The sequence below is a fragment of the Rhinopithecus roxellana genome, chromosome 12, assembly GCF_007565055.1.
Source record: "Rhinopithecus roxellana isolate Shanxi Qingling chromosome 12, ASM756505v1, whole genome shotgun sequence".
NCBI classification, from domain to species: domain Eukaryota; kingdom Metazoa; phylum Chordata; class Mammalia; order Primates; family Cercopithecidae; genus Rhinopithecus; species Rhinopithecus roxellana.
The window spans coordinates 110,647,381-110,667,940 of NC_044560.1; the positions used below are offsets into that span (position 1 = coordinate 110,647,381).

The following is a 20,560-nucleotide window of genomic DNA, read 5'->3' on the forward strand; positions in this document are numbered from 1 at the left end:
ACATGGTGAGACCCTGTCTCTAAAAAAATTAATAAAAGTTAGCTGGGCATGGTGGTGAACACCTACAGTCTCAGCTACTCAGGAGGCCGAGGCAGGAGGATCGCTCGAGCCCGGGAGTTCAGGGTTGCAGTGAGCTATGATCATACCACTGCACTCCAGCCTGGGCAACAGAGTGAGATTTCATCTCAAAAAGAAAAAAAAAAAGAGGAAGATGTGTTGATACAGTATGACAGTGATGGAGATAATGATAACTAAAGCCTGCTGCAGCTGATGTGACAAGTGCATTCACATCTTGGATCGCAGGCTGCCCTGGCTGTGGTTTTCTGGGGCCCATTGGACAAAGCTTTTTGCCTTTGTCTGATGGAGAAGAAATCGGGGGATCAGAGGGAAATAACAAATCTGAAGTACACAGCAGCCTGTGTTGGTGCCAGGCGCTGAATCTGCCCTGCTCTTTCTTCCCTCTGTGCCCTTACACCCAGAGTTGAAATGTTCTTCCTCTTCTTGGAATGCCCCAGACAGACTCCTACTCATCCCTCAAAACCCAACTCAGACTCCCAGCTCCTAGCCTCAAACCTGAGAGGGTGGGCCCTCACCACTCTCCTATCTCAGACTCTGAAGTCCGGACCTCTACCCCGTCCCTCCTGAAACACGGAGTCCCCAAGTGTGATGCAGGCCCGAGGCTGGCCGCAGGGGCAGTGGGCGGGGGAGCAGGATGTGCAGATTCAGTTACATTTATTCGGCCTCAGAGCGATGGTCCCGGCAGAGGCAGGGCTTTTGGGTAGGGAGGTCCTGCGTCTTCTCACTGCTGAGCCTGAGAGAGGAAAACAGGGAGATATACAGAGACGTGGGAGAGAAAGAGAGACCAAGATGACAAAACAGACCAGGGAGACAGAGACTCAGCCCCCACCTCCACCCTCCTCCTGCTCACCTTGTTGAAGAAGTAGAGGGAGGTCAGGATGGTGAACACGGCCATGGCCAGGGTCACATTCTGGGGGGAGGAGATCAGAGGTCAGGACCCTTCCCCTCCCTGCCCTCTGCCCCGGCCCAGGCCTCCCTTCCCTGCCAGACCCCTCCTCACTTCCTGAAAGTTCATGGCCTTGGGATTCCAGCCACCCCTTGCTTGGTCTTCTCTCCCTTTCCTGGGCCTCTAAGCCAGAGAGGGGAGAAGCCACTGGAACCCCAAGAGGGGGTTGTCAGAGCAACAAGAATGGTGGCCAGGGCAATGGGGGAAGGGCATTCCGGCAGAGGCACAGGGCAGAGACAGACCCTGGTGTGGCCCGCCACACACGGCATCTGAACGTGACATCGGGACACGTGAGACTGGAGAGCCTGAACCTGGAACACCATACTGAGGCGTCTGGGTTTTTCCCCGGAGGGTGCTGGGGAGCCATGGGAGGGTTGAGAGCAGGGGAGGGACCGGGTCAGTTCTGCGCATAGAAATATCTCACAGCAGGAGCCTGCAGGCCAGGAGAACAGTTGAGGACACCCAGGCAAAATTTCCTCCTCCAGATGGGAGGATCACCTGGGCTTAGGAGGTCGAGGTTGCCATGAGCCAAGATCACACCACTGCACTCCAGCCTGGGCAATAGAGTGAGATCCTGTCTCCACAACTACAACTAAAAAATAAAATAAAATAAAATACATGCGATACATGCATGTGTGAGGTATCTATTTACCTATCACTACCACCAAAAAAAGGAGACTATACAATCTGGCTATTCAGGTAGCTATTTGCATTATTTCTGGCAGATAGAGTCTTGCTATTTTTGGTAGTTATGCTGTACAACTGTGAACACTTATTGGGGAAATACGTGCGTGTGTGTGTACATATATATGTACTATATATATACACACATATATAGGGTTGGGTGCGGTGTCTCATGTCTGTAATCCCAACACTTTGGGCAAGTGAGACAGGAGAATCGCTTGAGCCCAGGAGTTCGAGACCAGCCTGGGCAACATAGTAAGACCCCATCTCTTTAAATATATATAAATATAGGCCAGGTGCGGTGGCTCACGCCTGTAATCCCAGCACTTTGGGAGGCCAGGGTGGGAGGATCACTTGAGGTCAGGAGTTTGAGACCAGCCTCGCCAACACGGTGAAACCCCATCTCTACTAAAAAAACAAAAGAATTAGCCGGGTGTGGTGGTGTGCACCTGTAGTCCCAGCTACTTAGGAGGCTGAGGCATGGGCAACACTTGAACCCCGGGCGGAGGAGGTTACACTGAGCCGAGATCACGCCACTGCACTCCAGCCTGGGCAACAGAGTGAGACTCCATCACAAAAAAAAATAATAAATAAATAAAAATAAATACATAGAAAAATACATACTTGTATTCATGAAGCAGTGGGTCCTTATTTGCTGATTCAGTGGTCACGGTTGTACAACACTGCTCCTATGAATAACACGGATTGTAAAACAATACCTCAGGGCACTACCCAGAAAATTCCAGAAGGCAACACATTCTGCAGAGCAAGGGGCACCGTCTCTCCAACAAATCCACGCCACAATGCAAAACAAAAGCAAGTGGCCTTGCTATATTTGAAAAAATCCGTTAAGAGACACAGGACGAGCTTTGATGGGTGATCCTGGACCAGGTTTTGGTTTAGACAAACAAGTTATAAAGGCTCTTCGGGTGGGAGACTGAGGCAGGAGGATGGCTTGAAGCCAGAAGTTTGAGACCAGCCTGGGCAGCGTGGCGAAACCCTGTCTCTACTAAAAATACACAAATTAGCCAGGTGTGGTGGTGTGCACCTATAGTCCCAGCTACTCAGGAGGCTCAGGCACAAAAATCACCAGAACTCAGGAGGCAGAGGCTGCAGTGAGCCGAGATCATACCACTGCCCTCCAGCCCGTGTGACAGAGTGAGACCCTGTCTCAAAAAACAAAACAAAACAAAGTCTCTTTGGGGAGAAATGGAGGGACATTTGAACAGGGAGTGGGTATCAGACAAGACCAAAGCACTATTGCCAAGGAGAAGAAAAGGTTAACTGAAGACGCAGGTTACAAAATTGTAGGTTCTGTATGATCTCATTTTGGTAAGAATTACATATATGAAAAACTGCATTTAAACATCAGGTTTCACTCTGTCGCCTAGGATGGAGTGGAGTGACAGAATCAGGGCTCACTGCAGCCTCAACTTCGGGCTCAAGCGACAAGTGGCTGGGACTACAGGCGTGTGCCACTATACCTGGTTAGTTTTTTGGTATTTTTAGTAGAGACGGGGTTTCACCATGTTGCCCAAGCTGGTCTGAAACTCCTGGACCCAATTGATCTGCCCACTTTGGCCTCAGAAAGTGACAGAATTACAGGTGTCAGCCACCATGCCTGGCCCAGTTACATTGATTGCAGACTTCCGACCTCCCGAACTGTAAGGGAATGTGTGTCGTTTTAAGCCACTGAGTGGTAACCTGTCACAGCAGCCAATACATCAGTAGATATTAAAGTGCTGACATCTCCAGGGGCTAGAACATGGTTTCTAGTTTCTTAATTTTGCTTCAGGGTTTTTTTTTTTCTCTTTTCTATTTTTTTTTTTTTTTTTTTGAGACGGAGTCTCGCTCTGTTGCCCAGGCTGGAGTGCAGTGACCGGATCTCAGCTCACTGCAAGCTCCGCCTCCCAGGTTCCCGCCATTTTCCTGCCTCAGCCTCCCGAGTAGCTGGGACTACAGGCGCCCGCCACCTTGCCCGGCTAGTTTTTTGTATTTTTAGTAGAGTCGGGGTTTCACCGTGTTCGCCAGGATGGTCTCGATCTCCTGACCTCGTGATTCGCCCGTCTCGGCCTCCCAAAGTGCTGGGATTACAGGCTTGAGCCACTGCGCCCGGCCTCTTTTCTATTTTTTTAGAGACAGGGTCTTACTCTGTTGTCCAGGCTGGAGTGCAAAGGTGTGATTATAGCTCACTGAAAGCCTCAAATTCCTGGACTCACATGATCCTCCCATCTCAGTCTCTCGAGTAGTTGGGACTACAGGCACACGCCACCATACCATGCCTGGCTAATTTTTGTTTATTTTTTATAGAGATGGAGTCAGGGTGGGGCGGGGGGGGGGTCTCTCCATGTTGGCCAGGCTGGTCTTGAACTCCTGGCCTCAAGCAATCCTCCCACCTTGGCCTCCCAAAGTTCTGGTATTACAGGTGTGAGCTGCCAGCTCCTGGTCTGGCTTAAGCCTCCAGCTCTTCTACTTCTTTATTCCAGGGGCCTCTACCGTATTTCAAGTACGGGAGAGAGAGAGATTCACAAAACTTTCGTAACTGGTGCAGGAGCTCACACCTGTAATCCCAGCACTTTGAGAGGCTAAGGTGGGAGAACTGCTTGAGCCCAGGAGTTTAAGACCAGTCTGGGCAATACAAACTCTGTCTCAAAAACAAAAAAAACAGGACAGGACTGGAGGCTGACTGTGCACAGTGAGGCAGGAGAGCCAGCCAGCCCCAGATGGTGCTGAGAAGTGTAGATTTTATCAGCATTGTGGGACGGTAAGGCCGCCTGAGCAGCAGACGATTGCCACTGAAAGACGACTTGTTGGCTGGGCACGGTGGCTCACGCCTGTAATCCCAGCACTTTGGGAAGCCGAGGTGACTGGATCACCTGAGGTCAGGAGTTCGAGACCAGCCTGGTCAACATGGTGAAAACCCATCTCCACTAAAAAAAAAACAAAAACAAAAATTGGCTGGCCATGGTGGCACATGCCTGTAATTCCAGCCACTAGGGGGGCTGAGGCAGGAGGATCTCTTGAACCTGGGAGGTGGAGGTTGCAGCAAGCTGAGATCGTGTCACTGCACTCCAGCCTGGGCAACAGAGTAAGACTACGTCTCAAAAAAATAAAATAAAATAAATAAAATAAAATAAAAAGAAAGAAAGAAAAGAGAAAGAAAGAAAGATGACTTGTTATACTCACAGTTTCTCCAGAGGAGGGAGCATGCCACGGGGGCCACATGGGGAGGCACTAGGGGTGCCCGGGAGACAGACCTGAAGCAAGCAGCTTCTTTGTGTTTTCTGTGGGATAAGGTAGGGTAAAGAGTGGCTGGTTCAGCCATTTAAGCAGGCTCTGGGGCACAGGGGCTGTCCTGAGTTGTCCAGTACCCTGCCCCAGGTGATCAGGGCAGGTGGATGGTGGCCCGGGTGGTTGGGGTGTGGGCTCTGGGTTGGCTGGTTTGTACAGAAGAGGCATGCGCCTGGGCCAGTCCGTGACTATTTCCAGGAACTGGTAACCCCGGGAGGGGCAGTCCTTCTAATGAATAGCATGGCCCCTGGTGTCAAAGCATCAAAGCACAGAAAATCAAGCACATGGTTACTACCGTCGACCTCTCTGACTCAGGAGGTCAAGGCTGTGGCTGAGATGAACAATGCGGGGTGAGGGTCTCTTTCCAAGTCTGCATCCAGGTTAAAGGCACCTGGGTTCAAATCGCAGCTTTGTCTGAGAAACCTCAGTGTTTTCTTGGGCAAGTTACAGAACCCTTCTGTGCCTCAGTTTCCCCATCGGCACAATGGGGATGATGACAAGCACATCAAGCGTCTGCTGGGGCAGCAGTGAAGATGAAACGAAGATGAAACGGGTTAATCAAAGACTGGCAGAGGCGCTGGGGGATGGGATCTGTGGCCCCTGGGGAAGCGTGCCAGGGCCTGCTATAATGGGGGTGCTGAGTGCAGGGCTGGGACAGGCGGGACTGCGGCCCAGACAGTGGGCTGAGCTCAGCGTCTGGGCTGGGTGGAAATGGCCGGGCTGGGGTTTTGGGGCCACCCTGCTGGACCTCTCCTGCTCCTGCTGCTGCTGCTGCTGCCACCCCGGGCCCTGCCAGAAGGACCTCTGGTGTTCGTGGCTCTGGTGAGGCGCCCCCGCCCCGGCCTGCCCTCAGCTCCCTCAGGGCTAGCCCTGACCAGTCCTGTCCCCAGGTATTCCGCCATGGCGACCGGGCCCCGCTGGCCTCCTACCCCACGGACCCACACAAGCAGGTGGCCTCCACCCTGTGGCCACGAGGCCTGGGCCAGCTGACCAGGGTGAGAAGTGAGTGGGAGGTGAGGGCAAGGGTAGGAGGGGTGGAGAGGGGTAGACTAAGGCTGTTCTGTCCCCAGGAGGGGGTCCGCCAGCAGCTGGAGCTGGGCCGATTCCTGAGGAGCCGCTATGAGGCCTTCCTGAGTCCCGAGTACCGGCGGGAGGAGGTACTGCCATAGTGACCCCCACCTGGTCCCCTGACCTTCCACCTTTGACCTCCACTGACTACAACACTCTCTTTGGGCCTCCACCTCTGGCCTTTGACCTCCATCAACCTGACTTGCCCTCTACCTCTAATCTCTGACCCCCCATACACTGACTAACCCACACTGACTTCTGACTCCATCTCAACCTGTCACATCTCAACCTCTGACCTCCATCAACTCTGACTTTATTATTTGGCCTCCATCTCTGTTTTCTTTTTTCTTTTTTTGAGACGGAGTCTGGCTCTGTTGCCCAGGCTGGAGTGCGGTGGCCGGATCTCAGCTCACTGCAAGCTCCGCCTCCCAGGTTCACGCCATTCTCCTGCCTCCGCCTCCCAAGTAGCTGGGACTACAGGCGCCCGCCTCGTCGCCCGGCTAGTTTTTTATATTCTTTAGTAGAGACGGGGTTTCACCGTATTAGCCAGGATGGTCTCGATCTCCTGACCTTGTGATCCGCCCGTCTCGGCCTCCCAAAGTGCTGGGATTACAGGCTTGAGCCACCGCGCCCGGCCGCATCTCTGTTTTCTAGTCCCGTTGACTCCAATCAGACCTCTGGCCTCTGACATTTGACCCCAAACTTGATTTCGATCTTTGACCCTTATTGACGTAACTTGCCCTCCTGACCTCTAACCTTTAACCTCTACACTTTGTCAATTCTGACCTACCTCTTTTGTCTCCTCCTATGTCTTCTGACATCCCCCAGTTACAGACAGTCCTCCTGACCTCTGATGAACACGTATTGAACTCTGACACCAAGCCTCCACGCTGCCCTCCTAAACTTGACCTCTAACCTCCAGCCTCCACCGATTCTGATCTTCCTTTTTGACCCTCATTGACTCAATTGACCCCCTAAATCCAACATGGCTGTCCAGTTTAGGACGTCCAGCCCAACGGCTCCTGACATTAACCTCTGGACCCTTGATCCCAACTTCCAACATTGAAGGCCACATAATTCTCAGTGTCTGACCCCTACTCCAAACTGAATCTGAGGCTTCTGATTTGCCACCACAGCTGACCTCTGACCCCAACCACGACCCCCCACCTGCCCTCTCTCCACCCCGTTCCAGGTGTACATCCGCAGCACGGACTTTGACCGCACACTGGAGAGCGCGCAGGCCAACCTTGCCGGGCTGTTTCCCGAGGCTGCTCCAGGGAGCCCCGAGGCCTACTGGAGGCCGATCCCCGTGCACACGGTGCCTGTGGCTGAGGACAAGGTCAGGGCGCTGGACCCAGGTGTGGTGAGGGAGGGAGCGGGTGGAGAGAGAGGCAGCTCTGGGTCTGGCCACCTGAGCTAGCTCTGAGAAGCAAGGCTGTCCTCGAGCCGGTCTGTCCAGACCAGCGTGAGCCCGGGCCCACGCTGCTCTTCTGGATCTGGAAGAAACTGCGACAGATGCAGGGCCAGAGAGTCCGGGTTCCCCCAACCCGCTGTGAGACCCAAGGCACGTGGCTGTCCTCTCTGAGCCTCAGTTCTCCCCAGCTGCTAAGGTTCCCCATGCGCAGCTGTCCCAGATACCACGAGCTGCTGCGGGAGGCCACCGAGGCCACCGAGTACCAGGAGGCCCTGGAGGGCTGGACGGTGAGCAGGGCGGTGGCGGGGTGGGGCGAGGCACAGGGGACCGGCCAGGGCTCACCCAGCCCTGTGCATCCAGGGCTTCCTGACTCGCCTGGAGAACTTCACGGGGCTGTCGCTGGTTGGAGAGCCACTGCGCAGGGCATGGAAGGTTCTGGACACACTCATGTGCCAGGTGAGCCCCGCCCCTTCCCAGCCAACGGTTTAAGGACAACTGTTCCCCATCTCAGCTTGCTACTCACTAGCCCTGTTCTCTCATGCATTTAGTTAACTCTGTGCCTCAGTTTTCCCATCTGCACAGTGGGGATGGCAACACGGGTATCAACACCTCCCCAGGACGCCGTGAGGATTCAAATGGTTAAACGCCTGGCACACAGTGAAGGCCTCGCCAGGGTTTGAGGCTACACATTTGGCAATTCCTCCCCACAGTCCTGTAATCAGAAAACCCAAAACCTGGGCAGCGGGAGCTGACCTGAAATAGGGTCTCGCTGTCACTCAGGCTAGAGTGCATTATCATAACTCACTGCAGCCTCCATCTCCCTGGCTATAGGAATCCTCCTGCCTCAGCCTTCCAAGTAGCTGAGGCAGGTGCACACCACCATGCCTGGCTAATTAAAAAAAAAAAAAAAAAATTTTTTTTTTTTTTGTTTTTTTTGTTTTTTTTTTTTTTTTGCAGAGATGGGGTCTCACTATGTTGCCCAGGAACTCCTGGGCTCAAACAATCCTTTTGCCTCCCCAAGCGCTGGGATTACAGGCGCGAGCCACCACACCTAGCTAGTACTCTTGCTAGTCTTTGCTTGCTCCAGCTCACGGAATGTTCAAAATCACAGGGTGGGAGCAGCGATGTGTGTGACTAAGGGGGCTGCCCCAGCCCTTGCTGTGTGTTCCCTGCTGTGTGGTGTCAGCACCATCAGATCTTTCTGAAGTCCAGAATGTCTGAGCTGTGAAACCCCTCTGGTCCCAGGGGTTTCAGATAAAGCCTTCTGGGCTGTAGAATGACAATGTCTATTACTAATTAATGATCGCTGTTGGCCGGATGCAGTGGCTCACGCCTGTAATCCCACCACTTTGGGAGGCCGAGGCAGGTGGATCACCTGAGGTCAGGAGTTCGAGACCAGCCTGGCCAACATGGTAAAACCCCATCTCTACTAAAAATACAAAAATTAGCTGGGCATGGTGGCACACACTTGTAATCACAGCTACTCGCGAGGCTGAGGCAGGAGAATCACTTGAACCCGGGAGGCGAGGATTGCAGTGAGCCGAGATCGTGCCACTGCACTCTAGCCTGGGTGATGGAGCAAGGCTCCGTCTCAAAAAAAAACCCCACACTGCTGTCCACATTCATGATTTCCCAGCCTGATCCAGATCCAGCCCATGGGGGACTCAAAAGAGCAGGGGGCAGCACAGGCCCACGGGGCCAAAGGCAAACTCGAGGGCTCAGGATGGTCCGTCAGTCTTCTCTTCCCGTCTCCCCACAGCAAGCCCATGGTCTTCCACTACCAGCCTGGGCCTCTCCAGATGTCCTGCGGACCCTTGCCCAGATCTCAGCTTTGGATATTGGAGCCCACGTGGGCCCACCCCGGGCAGCAGAGAAGGCCCAGTTGACAGGGGGTGAGGCGTGGGGCCGGGAGGCTGGGGTGCCTACCTCTGGGAGATTCTAAGCTCTTTTTTCCCATCCTCAGGGATCCTGCTGAATGCTATCCTTGCAAACTTCTCCCGGGTCCAGCGCCTGGGGCTGCCCCTCAAGATGGTCATGTACTCAGCTGTGAGTCCTTGGGAAGCAGTGCCATATGACACTGAGGCACAGGGATGAGGGTGACAGCGATCTGGGTGAGGAAGAGCCTGTGGTCCCAATGGACCCCAGTCCATTGCCTTGGGTAGCCTGTATCTCCAAAGCCTGTATACTCTTGGGCTATATCATTAGTCTGGAAAGAGGGAGGTGATGGTGTTACGGGAGGAAGAATTTATGAATTAAAGATAATTCCTTGTTTTCATTAATAAAATATTGGCCGGGCACGGTGGCTCAAGCCTGTAATCCCAGCACTTTGGGAGGCCGAGACGGGCGGATCACGAGGTCAGGAGATCGAGACCATCCTGGCTAACATGGTGAAACCCCCGTCTCTACTAAAAAATACAAAAAACTAGCCAGGCGAGGTGGCGGGCGCCTGTAATCCCAGCTACTTGGGAGGCTGAGGCAGGAGAATGGCGTAAACCCGGGAGGTGGAGCTTGCAGTGAGCCGAGATCCGGCCACTGCACTCCAGCCTGGGGGACAGAGTGAGACTCCATCTCAAAAAATAGAAAAAGAAAATATTGGACTAAGCAGTCTGTCCTTCCAGAGGAGACAGGCTGCTTAGTCCAATCATATTTTGCACCTATTTGAGCAATCTTTATTAAATGGCCACTGTAACTGTTGGTACTGCCTTCAGGGTGAGAGGGAGGGAGGAGCAAGTTTGGGGGGGTTGGTTCCATGAAGGCTGGGGGACATCTGGATGCACAAGTCTAGTGTTCAGGAGAAAGGAGGCCTCCAGAGAGAAGTGTCATCTCACCCCTCGGGTCCACCTGCAGCATGACAGCACCCTGCTGGCCCTCCAGGGGGCCCTGGGCCTCTATGATGGACACACCCCGCCATATGCTGCCTGCCTCGGCTTTGAGTTCCGGAGGCACCTGAGGGATCCTGACAAAGATGGAGGGTGAGGATGGGATGGTGCCCAGGGAGATGGGCGGGACACAACTCTCAAAGCAAGGTGTGATGTGCTAGGCAGAAGGCATGGCGGGGCAGGGAACTGCATGGCATGGTGCTGGGAGGATAACAGGTGGGAGTCAAAAGCCCGTTTCTCCAGGTTTTAAGATCAATGACGGGAGGGAGGAGGTGCCACTGTGTCCTCTCTCTCCAGGAATGTCACCATCTCCCTCTTCTACCGCAATGACTCCGCCCACCTGCCCCTGCCTCTCAGTCTCCCCGGGTGCCCAGGGCCCTGTCCACTACGCCGCTTTTACCAGCTGACTGCCTCGGCCCGGCCTCCGGCCCATGGGGTCTCCTGCCACGGCCCCTATGAGGCTGCCATCCCCCAAGGTGACAGTCCTCTGTGCTGGGGTGGGAGTGGAGGGTTCTAAGCCCTGAAACTCACATCCCGCATGTTCTCTCTGCAGCTCCAGTGGTGCCCCTGCTGGCCGGAGCTGTAGCTGTGTTGGTGGCACTCAGCCTGGGGCTGGGCCTGCTGGCCTGGAGACCAGGGTGCCTGCGGGCCTTGGGGGACCCCGTGTGAGCCAGAAACCAGGGTTTCCCTACCCCCAGCTGACACTGGACCCCAACACGTATGCTCACTAGCTGCTCTGGCTTCCGTGACTTACTGTGCGCCTTTGTGCGTGGGGAATGAGGGCTGGGTGGTGTCTGGCCTGGAAACCAGTTTGCGTGCTTATATGCGCGTCTGTGACAGTGGCATGAGTGTGCATGCATGCATGTCACGTGACCACTTTTTGCGCTTATGCGCATGCACAGTCTGTACGTACTTGCTGATAAAAATGTGCCCGTGTCTGAACAAGCAGGCATGCCTGCATGGCACTTTTTTTGGTAGAGACAGGGTCTTACTTTGTGGCCCAGGCTGGAGTAGTGCCATGAGCATAGCTCACTGCAGCTTTGAACTCCTGTTTCAGCTTCTACAGGCATGCACCATGCCTGGTTTTGTTTTCCTGGTATGTTGGCCAGGCTGGTCTCAAATTCCTGGCCTTAAGCAATCCTCCTGCCCTGGCCTCCCAAAGCACTGGGATTATAGTTGTGAGCCACCACGCCCGGCTGGCATGTTTTTGCACGTTTCTATGCCAGCATTGGAAGCATGTGGGCTGGTTGAGGACCTAGTGGACCCTGTATGTACCTCCACATGCAGCTTGTGTGACAGGAGCTTGCTCAGTGAGCCTCGATGTGGGCCATGTGCTCTGTGGAGACCGGACTCGCAGGAGTTGGACCCTCAAGTCTGGTTTTCTAGTGACCCACACCAGCTCTCAAAGCAACCATGAACTCGGGTGGGGTCAGGGGGATCCGGCAGCAAAGACTTCAGAAAGGTGCACGATTCAAAGCGTAGTTTCCGAGGCTGTGTGCCTCTGGGCAAGTAATAGGCCCTTCTGTGTCTCACTTGGCAGAACCACGACTCTCACCCAGCAGACTCCTCAACTCCCAAACGTCCTTCCTGGGGGCAGGCAGAGCAGGGAAAGATGACAGCGCTCTCTGGGTTGTGCACTGCAATGCGGCAAGAGCGATGTGGACGTGCTGGCCAATACAGTAGTCACGACCACGCATGGCTATTTAAAATGAGGTTAAATAAAACGGAGTGCTGGGGTCCCAACCATCGCACGGGCCATGCATCCACCACTCAAACACTTATCACATGCTCATGAGAGCTACTCCGCCCCCACTCATGCAGCAGCAGGCACTGTGGAGCACCTGCATGGCTGCCGTTTGAGTCCCTGGCCCAAGGGGAGGCTGCCTCTTAGTGTGGCCTAGCGCAGAGCACCAGTCCCTCCCAGGCCTTATCCCACACCCATGGTTGTGTGGCAGCATCTAACCAGAACACTTGTGGGGAGCCTGGGTGCAGTGGACGCTTAGTAACAGCCACTTGGCCCCCATTACATGGGGCAGTTGGAGCGAAGTTCAAAGCCACTCCCAGTGACCAGAACCTAAAAAAGGAACAGGGTCCAGAAACGCCAGTGAGTGGAAGCCAGGACAACCCCTCCCCCACACCAGGGCCACCTGCATACCGCCCCAGCCCATTTCTTCCCAGGGTCCTGAGGGCAGCCTCTCATGCAGACTCATCCCTGGGGAGTCCCCAGACCTGCCTCACTGCCCTTCTCGGCATTCCCTAGAGGTGTTGGGTGGCCATGGGGCACCCCAAATGGATGCCAGGAGCCATGACCCTGGGAAGGCTGAGGAATGAATGCCCCTCATACTTTCTGGCCCTGGGAGAGAGCCTAGCTGCTGCTTCCTTGCAGGTTCATGGAGACCGCAAGTGCCAGGTGGGGTTACCTGTGGCTGTGACCAACTCTCACCTGGTGGTGACAGCCCACCCTTTTCCAGCAGCCTGCTGGAAGGGCCTGTGCAGAGCCGGGAGCCTGCTAGTGGGCAGAGGCCTGGGTGGATCCCCCTGGACCCAGCTCAGCAGCTGAGCCCACAGAGGGCTAAGCGGTGTGTCCGTGGTTTAACAGGGGCTCCTATGCCCAAGACCTCAGCTGTGAAGCCAGAACCGCCAGGGCTCAGTGAGTCCTCACAGAGCGGTCACCTGTGACCCTGGCCCCAACATACCCTAAATCCAGACCCAGAACTCAGACCAGACAGAAGCCACACACAGCAAAACCAGACCCATCAAAAGGGACTGGCTGACAACAGCACACAGCCAATGCATACTTTCAGAGAAAAGGCATAGCAACAGAGGTCTTAAGAGAAAACCCATGACAGGCCTGGCATGGTGGTGGCAGCTCACATCTGTAATCCGAGCACTCTGGGAGGCCGAGGCGGGTGGATCACCTGAGGTCAAAAGTTCGAGACCAGCATGGGCAACATGGTGAAACCTCATCTCTACTGAAAATACAGAGCCAGGCGTGGTGGCAGGCGCCTGTAATCCCAGCTACTTGGGAGGCTGAGGCAGAAGAATCACCTGGACCCAGGAGGTGGAGGTTGCAGTGAGCCAAGATTGCACCACTGTACTGCAGCCTGGGCATCAAGAGCGAAAACCATCTCAAAAAACAACAAAACAAACCAATCCTTACAAACACTAAGTAAAAGCTTCAAGATGGTTTTATGTCATGGGTGTGGGGTCTCCCTGCTTGGCCTGCAGTGCTTTGGGGCTCCATGTGGCGGAGGGGTGGGCACCCATGGTACCCACCTACCCCACTGCCCGGGCAGAAATGTAATATGGCACGCAATGCCAGGGGCTCACTTCCCCCAGGGACTCATGTAAGTGTCCACTCACGCAGCCTGCTCCCCTCATGACATCTGGCCAGTGACACCCACGGGGGAGAGGTTGGAGGCAGACACCCCTCTCTTCCGGAGCCCTTGAACACAGTGTCAGGGTGTGGCTAGCTCGAGGGACGCCGAATGGCTCCACAGGGAGGGTAGTGCCCAAGGCTTTTTGCCTCCCCTACCATGTCCCGCACTTCCTGACTGCAGCTCAAACCAGGAGCAGCTCCCCAAGGATTCTGGCCTGCTTCACCCCTGGAGCACCAGGCCAGGCGGTATCTGTTCTCGGGAGCCAGGCCCAGGTCTCATGGTGGCATATGGGCAGCTCCTCTGCACAGGAGGCTCCTCCCCTAGCCTGCAGGAAGCCCTTGGTAGCCCACTTATCCACCTTCTCCTGGGTGTGAGGCTCAGCAGCCAGGTCCTTGTGCACTGGGTTGGGTCCTGGTGTGAGCCTGGCAGCCTCTGGCACCATGGAAAGCAGCCTGCTGTCAGCAATGGCCTGGATGTCCAGGACGGCCTACAACAACGTCATGCCCTTGACCAGCTGGTGCTGGTACAGGCCCTGGGTAACATAACAGACATGTACTTGGGCGTCACTGGCTCAGGGGCAGACGAGGTTGAAGAGGAAGCTGGATACCCCTCTCCATGGTGGGCCAGGGCTGGAAGGGCGGCTCAGTGGCCTCGAAGTGCTGGGAGGACTCCCAGCTGGCACCAGGCCACCAGCAGCCAGGTGGGCAGTGCCGCGCTGCTGTTGCCCTCAGGACCTTGCAGTGGTAGCTGAAGATGGCACCCTGTCAGGTTGGATCAGGTCGCCCAGCAGCAGCAGTTCTCGAGAGATGAGGCACAAGGCAGGGGCCCGGCCGTACACCTGCAGGGCCCAGGAGAGCTTGTTGCGGTTCTTGCCCAAAGCGCCGAGATAGCCAGGAGCTCAGTGTCCCAGTAGCAGGAGCAGAACCAGCTCCGGCCCAGGTGGGTGGGTGCAGCACTTTCCTAGCCATGGCTGCAGCCACGCCTAGGCAGTAAACAGCAGAGAGCCTGGAGGGTCGCTGTCAGGGAAAGGACATAGAAAAGGCACTGAATGGGGGAAATGGCCACACCCTCACCCATCACCTCCTGGAGTGGGGCCCCTCAGACTCCCGGGTGTCAAAGGTCCCGGGGTGCACCGTGTCCTCAGGGGCAGTCGGAGCCCAGTGCTGGACATCATGGGGTCCCCAAGTGTAGCCCTTTCAAGCCCTGACACTGGACATCTTGCTGCAACCCAGTCCCAGCCCCCATCCCACCTCCGCCCGCCAACAGGGTTACTAAGGTTAATGAGCCCAGTGCCTACGGCAGCGACTGGCTTGGCACTTGCTGGGCACCTGTCTACGTCCACCTTCTCACCATCACCATGAGTCACAGGCAGCCTCCTCTGTTCTTACCAAGTGATGGTCAAGCCCTTCAGCACCTGGAGGCAGGAGGGCACAGGGGAGGGAAGGTCAGTAGGGTGCAGGGCAGCCCAGACACCCCATCAGCCCTCCTCAGAGTCAGGGCCCCTCAGACCCCCGGGTGTCAAAGGTCCCGGGGGGGCACTGTGTCCTCAGAGGCGGTCGGAGCCCAGTGCTGGTCATCATGGTGCCCTCACACCCTCCTGACGTTGGTCCCAGGGCCACCTGCTGTCCTGAGGGGGACATCACAGAAGGGTGCTGAGAGATCGGGCAACAAACCGAATGACACTTGGTCCCTGGGGATGCCAGGCCGCCCCCTCCCCCATCCAGCTCCGTCTGGGTGTGGCTCCTTGTATAATCTAGGCCCACTGACCTCACCCCCACCACAGTGGTGTTTCTCTGGAAAACGGCACATCTGTGGGGTTCAGTGAGAGGACGGGACCAAACCCTTCTGCCTGGACCTCCCGTGCCCTAACGGGATACCCCTCAATCGCCTCTGCCTGCGTCTCAGGTCTGCTGCCCCAACCCAGCTCTTCCAAGCTGCGCTGACTTCACCAGAACCTTCTGCGACATGGGGAAGGGGCAGCTGCCTCCCATTGGGACCCTGGCAGGGTAAGTTCAGTTTATTCTCTGCAAAAGCACTAACACTGCGGGCACTCATTCAGTGTGAGCTGCTGTTTAACCACCACAGAAACACCAAAAGCTCCATTTTGCACAGAAATGTGCTTTGTCCAAAGAGGGGGCCCTTGTTTAAACCAACCAAGCAAAATTAAAAACCCAGCTCCCAGCCACAAACTAGCCACATTCCAGGTGTCCAAGAGCCACCTGTGGCCAGTGGCTGCCACGCGGGACAAGGCGAGGAACATTTCTATCTGGACGGTTGTAGAATCCAGATGCTACATGTCCCTTCTGTCTTCCCTGTCCCGCACCAGCTGTCTTCTCACCTCTCACACATCCCTACCAACTGGCACCGACCCCACTCCTTCTGTCCCCGGGAATCCCCTCTGAGCCAGCCATGACGAACACTTAGCTCCATTCACTGCCCACAGAGGTTCTTGGATTAAGAGCACAGGACCCTTGGCCGGGCGCGGCAGCTCAAGCCTGTAATCCCAGCACTTTGGGAGGCCGAGGCGGGCGGATCACAAGGTCAGGAGATCGAGACCATCCTGGCTAACACAGTGAAACTCCGTCTCTACTAAAAAAATAAAAAAACTAGCCGGGCGAGGTGGCGGGCGCTTGTAGTCCCAGCTACTCTGGAGGCTGAGGCAGGAGAATGGCGTGAACCCAGGAGGCGGAGCTTGCAGTGAGCTGAGATCCCGCCACTGCACTCCAGCCCGGGCGACAGAGCGAGACTCCGTCTCAAAAAAATAAAAATAAAAAATAAAAAAAGCACAGGACCCTCAAAAGATACTCAGGGGAGCTGCAGTCCCAGCCAACCCTCCCCAGAAGCCAGCTTCCTGGCCAGAAACAGCTGAAACCTTCAAGAACCTAGAGAACAGACTTTCAGTTCTATTTCACTGCAGCCACCGTTCCAGCTCCTGACATCTAAGGGACAAATGAAAACACTCCCAGAGCTGAGAACACCTGTCTCTTTTCTGATAACACACTCATACGCTTGTCTGATGATTTTGCTCTTTGAAAGAAATCTCCTGATAAAGCCTGTTATTTTTATTGTGAAAATAGGGATTCCTTGAATTGTATCAGTCTATATATAAATGGTTCACTGGAGGCTAAGCTGTGCTTAAAGACACATTGCTTTCGGCCTACAAAACCCATGAAGAAACGTGACAGGATCACTTGGGAGTCACTGTTTCTTTTCCACTGCTGAGTTTTGACATGATTGATTAGTTCTTTCCCCTGAAACACAAATGCTTGTTCTCTCCAGTCCACACATTCCTCTTCTTATTCAAGCCCTACCTTTGGACGGCAGGAAGCGCTACTGTCCCGGGCCATCTGCTCGGTGCCTGCTCCACAGACATAGCAGTGAGGTGCATTAAGAGCGACGGCCTGGTGAATGTCTCAAAGGCTGTAAACAGCACAGCTGGGATTTGGACCCAGGCTTGCTGCAGAGTTTCACTCTTCTTGCCCAGGCTGCTTCCTGGGTTCAAGTGATTCTCTTGCCTCAGCTTCCCAAGTAGCTGGGATTACAGGCATGTGCCACCACGCCTGGCTAATTTTTTGTACTTTTAGTAGAGACAGGGTTTCACCATGTTGGCCGGGTTGGTCTCAAACTCCAGACCTCAGGTAACCTACCCACCTCAGCCTCCCAAAGTGCTGGGATTACAGGCGTGAGCCACCACGCCTGGCCTGAGATGGTTTTTGTATGTCAACACTGAGTACAATGGTTGACACATAAATTAGTTGCCAGAGATACGGTATGAAGTCAACTTAGACAGTGAGATATTTTAAAGCCAGGTGAGTCAAGGAGCAGGAGCAAGGGTTCTTACCTGGATGGGCATGGTGGGTGGTCCTAAGCTTGAAGCTGTACCTGTAACACAGAAAGACATAGTGAGGGTGGGGGAAGAAATAGTCTGCAAGTCCACGAGCCATTAAAACTGGGGCCCCTCAGACTCCCAGGTGTCAAAGGTCCTGGGGTGCACTGTGTCCTCAGGGGTGATCGGAGCCCAGTGCTAGACATCATGGGAGCCCCAGCCCCTCTGCAACCGGTCCTGAGGCCACTTACCTTCAGGAACAAAGGCCAAGCTAACAAAGCTTAAAGAGCAGGAAACGTGGCCGGGCACAGTGCCTCATGCCTGTAACCCCAGCACTTTGGGAAGCCGAGGTGGGCGGATCACAAGGTTAGGAGTTCGAGACCAGCCTGACCAATATGATGATACCCCATCTGTACTAAATTAGCCAGGCTTGGTGGCGCATGCCTGTAATCTCAGCTACTCAGGAGGCTGAGGCAGAATTGCTTGAACCCAGGAGGCGGAGGTTGCAGTGAGCTGAGTCGTGCCACTGCACTCCAACCTGGGCGACAGAGCAAGACTCTGTCTCAAAAAAAAAAAGGGGGGGGGTGGTGGGTAGGAAACTCAAAACCCATCCAGAAGGTAGGAATGACCAGTTTTGCTCATGGAAACACCAAAATGCCCCAACCTCCCCAGTGCCACAGGTCCTTGGGGGACTGTCCCCACGGGATGAGCAGGATACCAAATGCACTACATGAAGATGTCCCCGGTGTTCATCCCCAACCCTTTGCAGGTTTCTTTAGCACTGTTCATAAGCCATAAACAGAAAGCTGCCAAGACATAAATCCCCTGGAAGAACTTATTGAGAGAAGGGAGGAGGAAGAGGGCTATTCTAGGAAAAAAACCAAGCCAACTTCTAAATAATAAGTAATGAGCAGAGACCCTCGACTGAGTCAGGTTTGAACATCTCAGCTGTAAAAGGCATTTCGAAGGGCCGGACGCGGTGGCTCACGCCTGTAATCCCAGCACTTTGGGAGGCCGAGGCGGGTGGATCACGAGGTCAGGAGATCGAGACCATCCTGGCTAATACGGTGACACCCTGTCTCTACGAAAAATACAAAAAAAGTAGCCAGGCGTGGTGGCGGAAGCCTGTAGTACCAGCTACTTGGGAGGCTGAGGCAGGAGAATGGCGTGAACCCGGGAGGTGGAGCCTGCAGTGAGCCGAGATCCACTGCACTCCAGTCTGGGCGAGAGTGAGACTCCGTCTCAAAAAAAAAAAAAACAAAAACCCATTTCGAAGATGACTGAGGATCAGGCACAAAGCAGATTGTTAACTGCAGTATTAACGAATTAACGTCATTAAGGGTGACAATGCTAATAATATTAAGTAGAAAAATGTTACTTTAGATATACAAATACACCACTTCTTTCAGGGCAAAGAGTCTGTTCTGTTGCCCAGGCTGGAGTGCAGTGGCGCGATCTTGGCTAAAGACAACCTCCGCCTCCTAGGCTTGGGCGATCCTCCCACTTCCTCCATAAGTAGCTGGAACTACAGGCTCACACTACCACGCCTGGCTCACTTTCTATTTTTTGTAAAGATGGGGTTTTGCCATGTTGCTCAGGCGGGTCTCGAACTCCTAGGGTCAAGCGACCCACCCACCTCCCAAAGTGCTGGGATAATAGGCGTGAGCCACGGCGCCAGGCCATGAAACTTACTTTCAAAACACTAAGCGCAAAGTTCTTGAATATGGCAAGATGGTGCAAATGTTACTTTCCCATTTGTTAGATTTTAATATTGCCAAAGGAGGACGTGCCAATGATGAATGCATGAGAAAAATACTTTCACTTGTGACATGGACAAACCCAATGATTTTCTAGGTGGTTGCCTGAAGGAGCAAAGTCAAGTAGATAGAGATCCTCGCAGGGTCGTGGTGGGGGAGATAGGAAATCGGCTAGCTGCTTCCAGGGTGAGCCTCCTCGGCAGGGGCATGGGCCCCGCTCAAGTCAGGAAACCGATATTCAAGACCTTAAAGGACCTAAGCCAAAAACTAACGTTAACAAAACCCTCTCACGTGGCATGAACGGTCAGAATGACTCCTGCAGGTAAGCAAAGGCCTCTTCTGCTTTCTTCTACATCCATTCCTACATGGTTCTCAAAAAACCCCAGCAATTCACCTAGAAACCTCACTCCCACTTCTCGGTAACTCGATACCCTGTCTCTGCCCCTATGGAACCCCCCACAAAGTCCCCTCCTCTTCCGTCCCCTTCTTTGTTCTAGGTTGCACAAAAACGCCAGCCGTCCAGAATTGTGAAAACAAGAGCGAAATCCTAAGGAAGCATCTGAAACCCTCGGAAAGAACTCAATGTCGCCTCCCAACCCGCCCACCCCTCTCCAATAACCGAACGGACAAGATGGCGGAGGCCCGCGGCTTGCGGACAGCACAAGCGGCGAGCTCCGCCGCGGGGCAGACGGAGGAGGGTCCGCCCCGGCATTCCTGCTCGCGCCAGCTGTAGAAGTCGCCACCTCCCAAGTGCTCCAAACAGCCACCACCATCCCCGTAGAAAACTCCCAGACTCGCCCCAGAGCGCGCTCTCTGGGTCTCTGCAAACGCCCTGACTCTGTCCACGCGACTACATGGCCGCTCCCGTTGCAACCTAGAGACCTTCAGGACACGTGCGTCCATCATCTCAAAGCCCCGCCACACAGCCAGGAAAAAGCCACAATTAAGAACCTTACCCCAGCATTTCTCTCTACAAGGCGGACGCGGCGGACAGCACGCGCCACTTTATAGTGCGCTCCGCTCGCAAGGCCGGGCCTCGGCGCCCGCCTGCTCTCCGCCAGAGGCGTCCAATACACACGCCTGTTTGGGAAACCCCATTTCATGCTTAGGCAAAGGAATACTGCCTGTTTCCGCTAGAATGTTCCTGAACAAGAGAGGAGACGTTGTCTCTGGGGCTGACAAAAAAGGGCAAGGACATGATGGAAACGATTGTCTTGTCACCTGCGTCCGGCAACTC

The 20,560-nt window shown here is 54.6% G+C and overlaps 2 protein-coding genes, 1 long non-coding RNA gene and 3 other non-coding genes across 6 annotated transcripts; 1 reads left to right on the forward strand and 5 right to left on the reverse strand.

Moving 5' to 3' along the window:
* Window positions 1–209: 209 nt before the first annotated feature.
* On the reverse strand, window positions 210–5,809 carry LOC115892118. Its single transcript, XR_004052009.1, has 4 exons — window positions 4,895–5,809; window positions 2,333–2,397; window positions 929–988; window positions 210–811 (listed from the first exon to the last, which is right to left on the reverse strand). It is a non-coding gene; the product is annotated as an uncharacterized LOC115892118 (long non-coding RNA).
* Window positions 5,711–11,029, forward strand: ACP4 (acid phosphatase 4). Its single transcript, XM_010369563.2, has 11 exons — window positions 5,711–5,821; window positions 5,890–5,994; window positions 6,070–6,156; window positions 7,260–7,406; window positions 7,670–7,768; window positions 7,842–7,937; window positions 9,241–9,373; window positions 9,445–9,527; window positions 10,329–10,453; window positions 10,658–10,836; window positions 10,914–11,029. Exons 1-11 carry the CDS (start codon window positions 5,711–5,713, stop codon window positions 11,027–11,029), a joined length of 1,281 nt encoding a protein of 426 aa, XP_010367865.1.
* A 2,491-nt stretch (window positions 11,030–13,520) lies between these two features.
* LOC104667240 lies at window positions 13,521–20,391 on the reverse strand. Its single transcript, XM_010369565.2, has 4 exons — window positions 20,280–20,391; window positions 17,582–17,622; window positions 15,129–15,154; window positions 13,521–14,756 (listed from the first exon to the last, which is right to left on the reverse strand). Exons 1-4 carry the CDS (start codon window positions 20,285–20,287, stop codon window positions 14,505–14,507), a joined length of 327 nt encoding a protein of 108 aa, XP_010367867.2. The 5' UTR covers window positions 20,288–20,391; the 3' UTR covers window positions 13,521–14,504.
* Window positions 14,832–14,922, reverse strand: LOC115892574. Its single transcript, XR_004052443.1, has one exon. It is a non-coding gene; the product is annotated as a small nucleolar RNA SNORD88 (small nucleolar RNA).
* Window positions 15,237–15,327, reverse strand: LOC115892576. The gene has a single exon (XR_004052444.1). It is a non-coding gene; the product is annotated as a small nucleolar RNA SNORD88 (small nucleolar RNA).
* LOC115892573 lies at window positions 17,693–17,783 on the reverse strand. Its single transcript, XR_004052442.1, has one exon. It is a non-coding gene; the product is annotated as a small nucleolar RNA SNORD88 (small nucleolar RNA).
* Window positions 20,392–20,560: the final 169 nt, after the last annotated feature.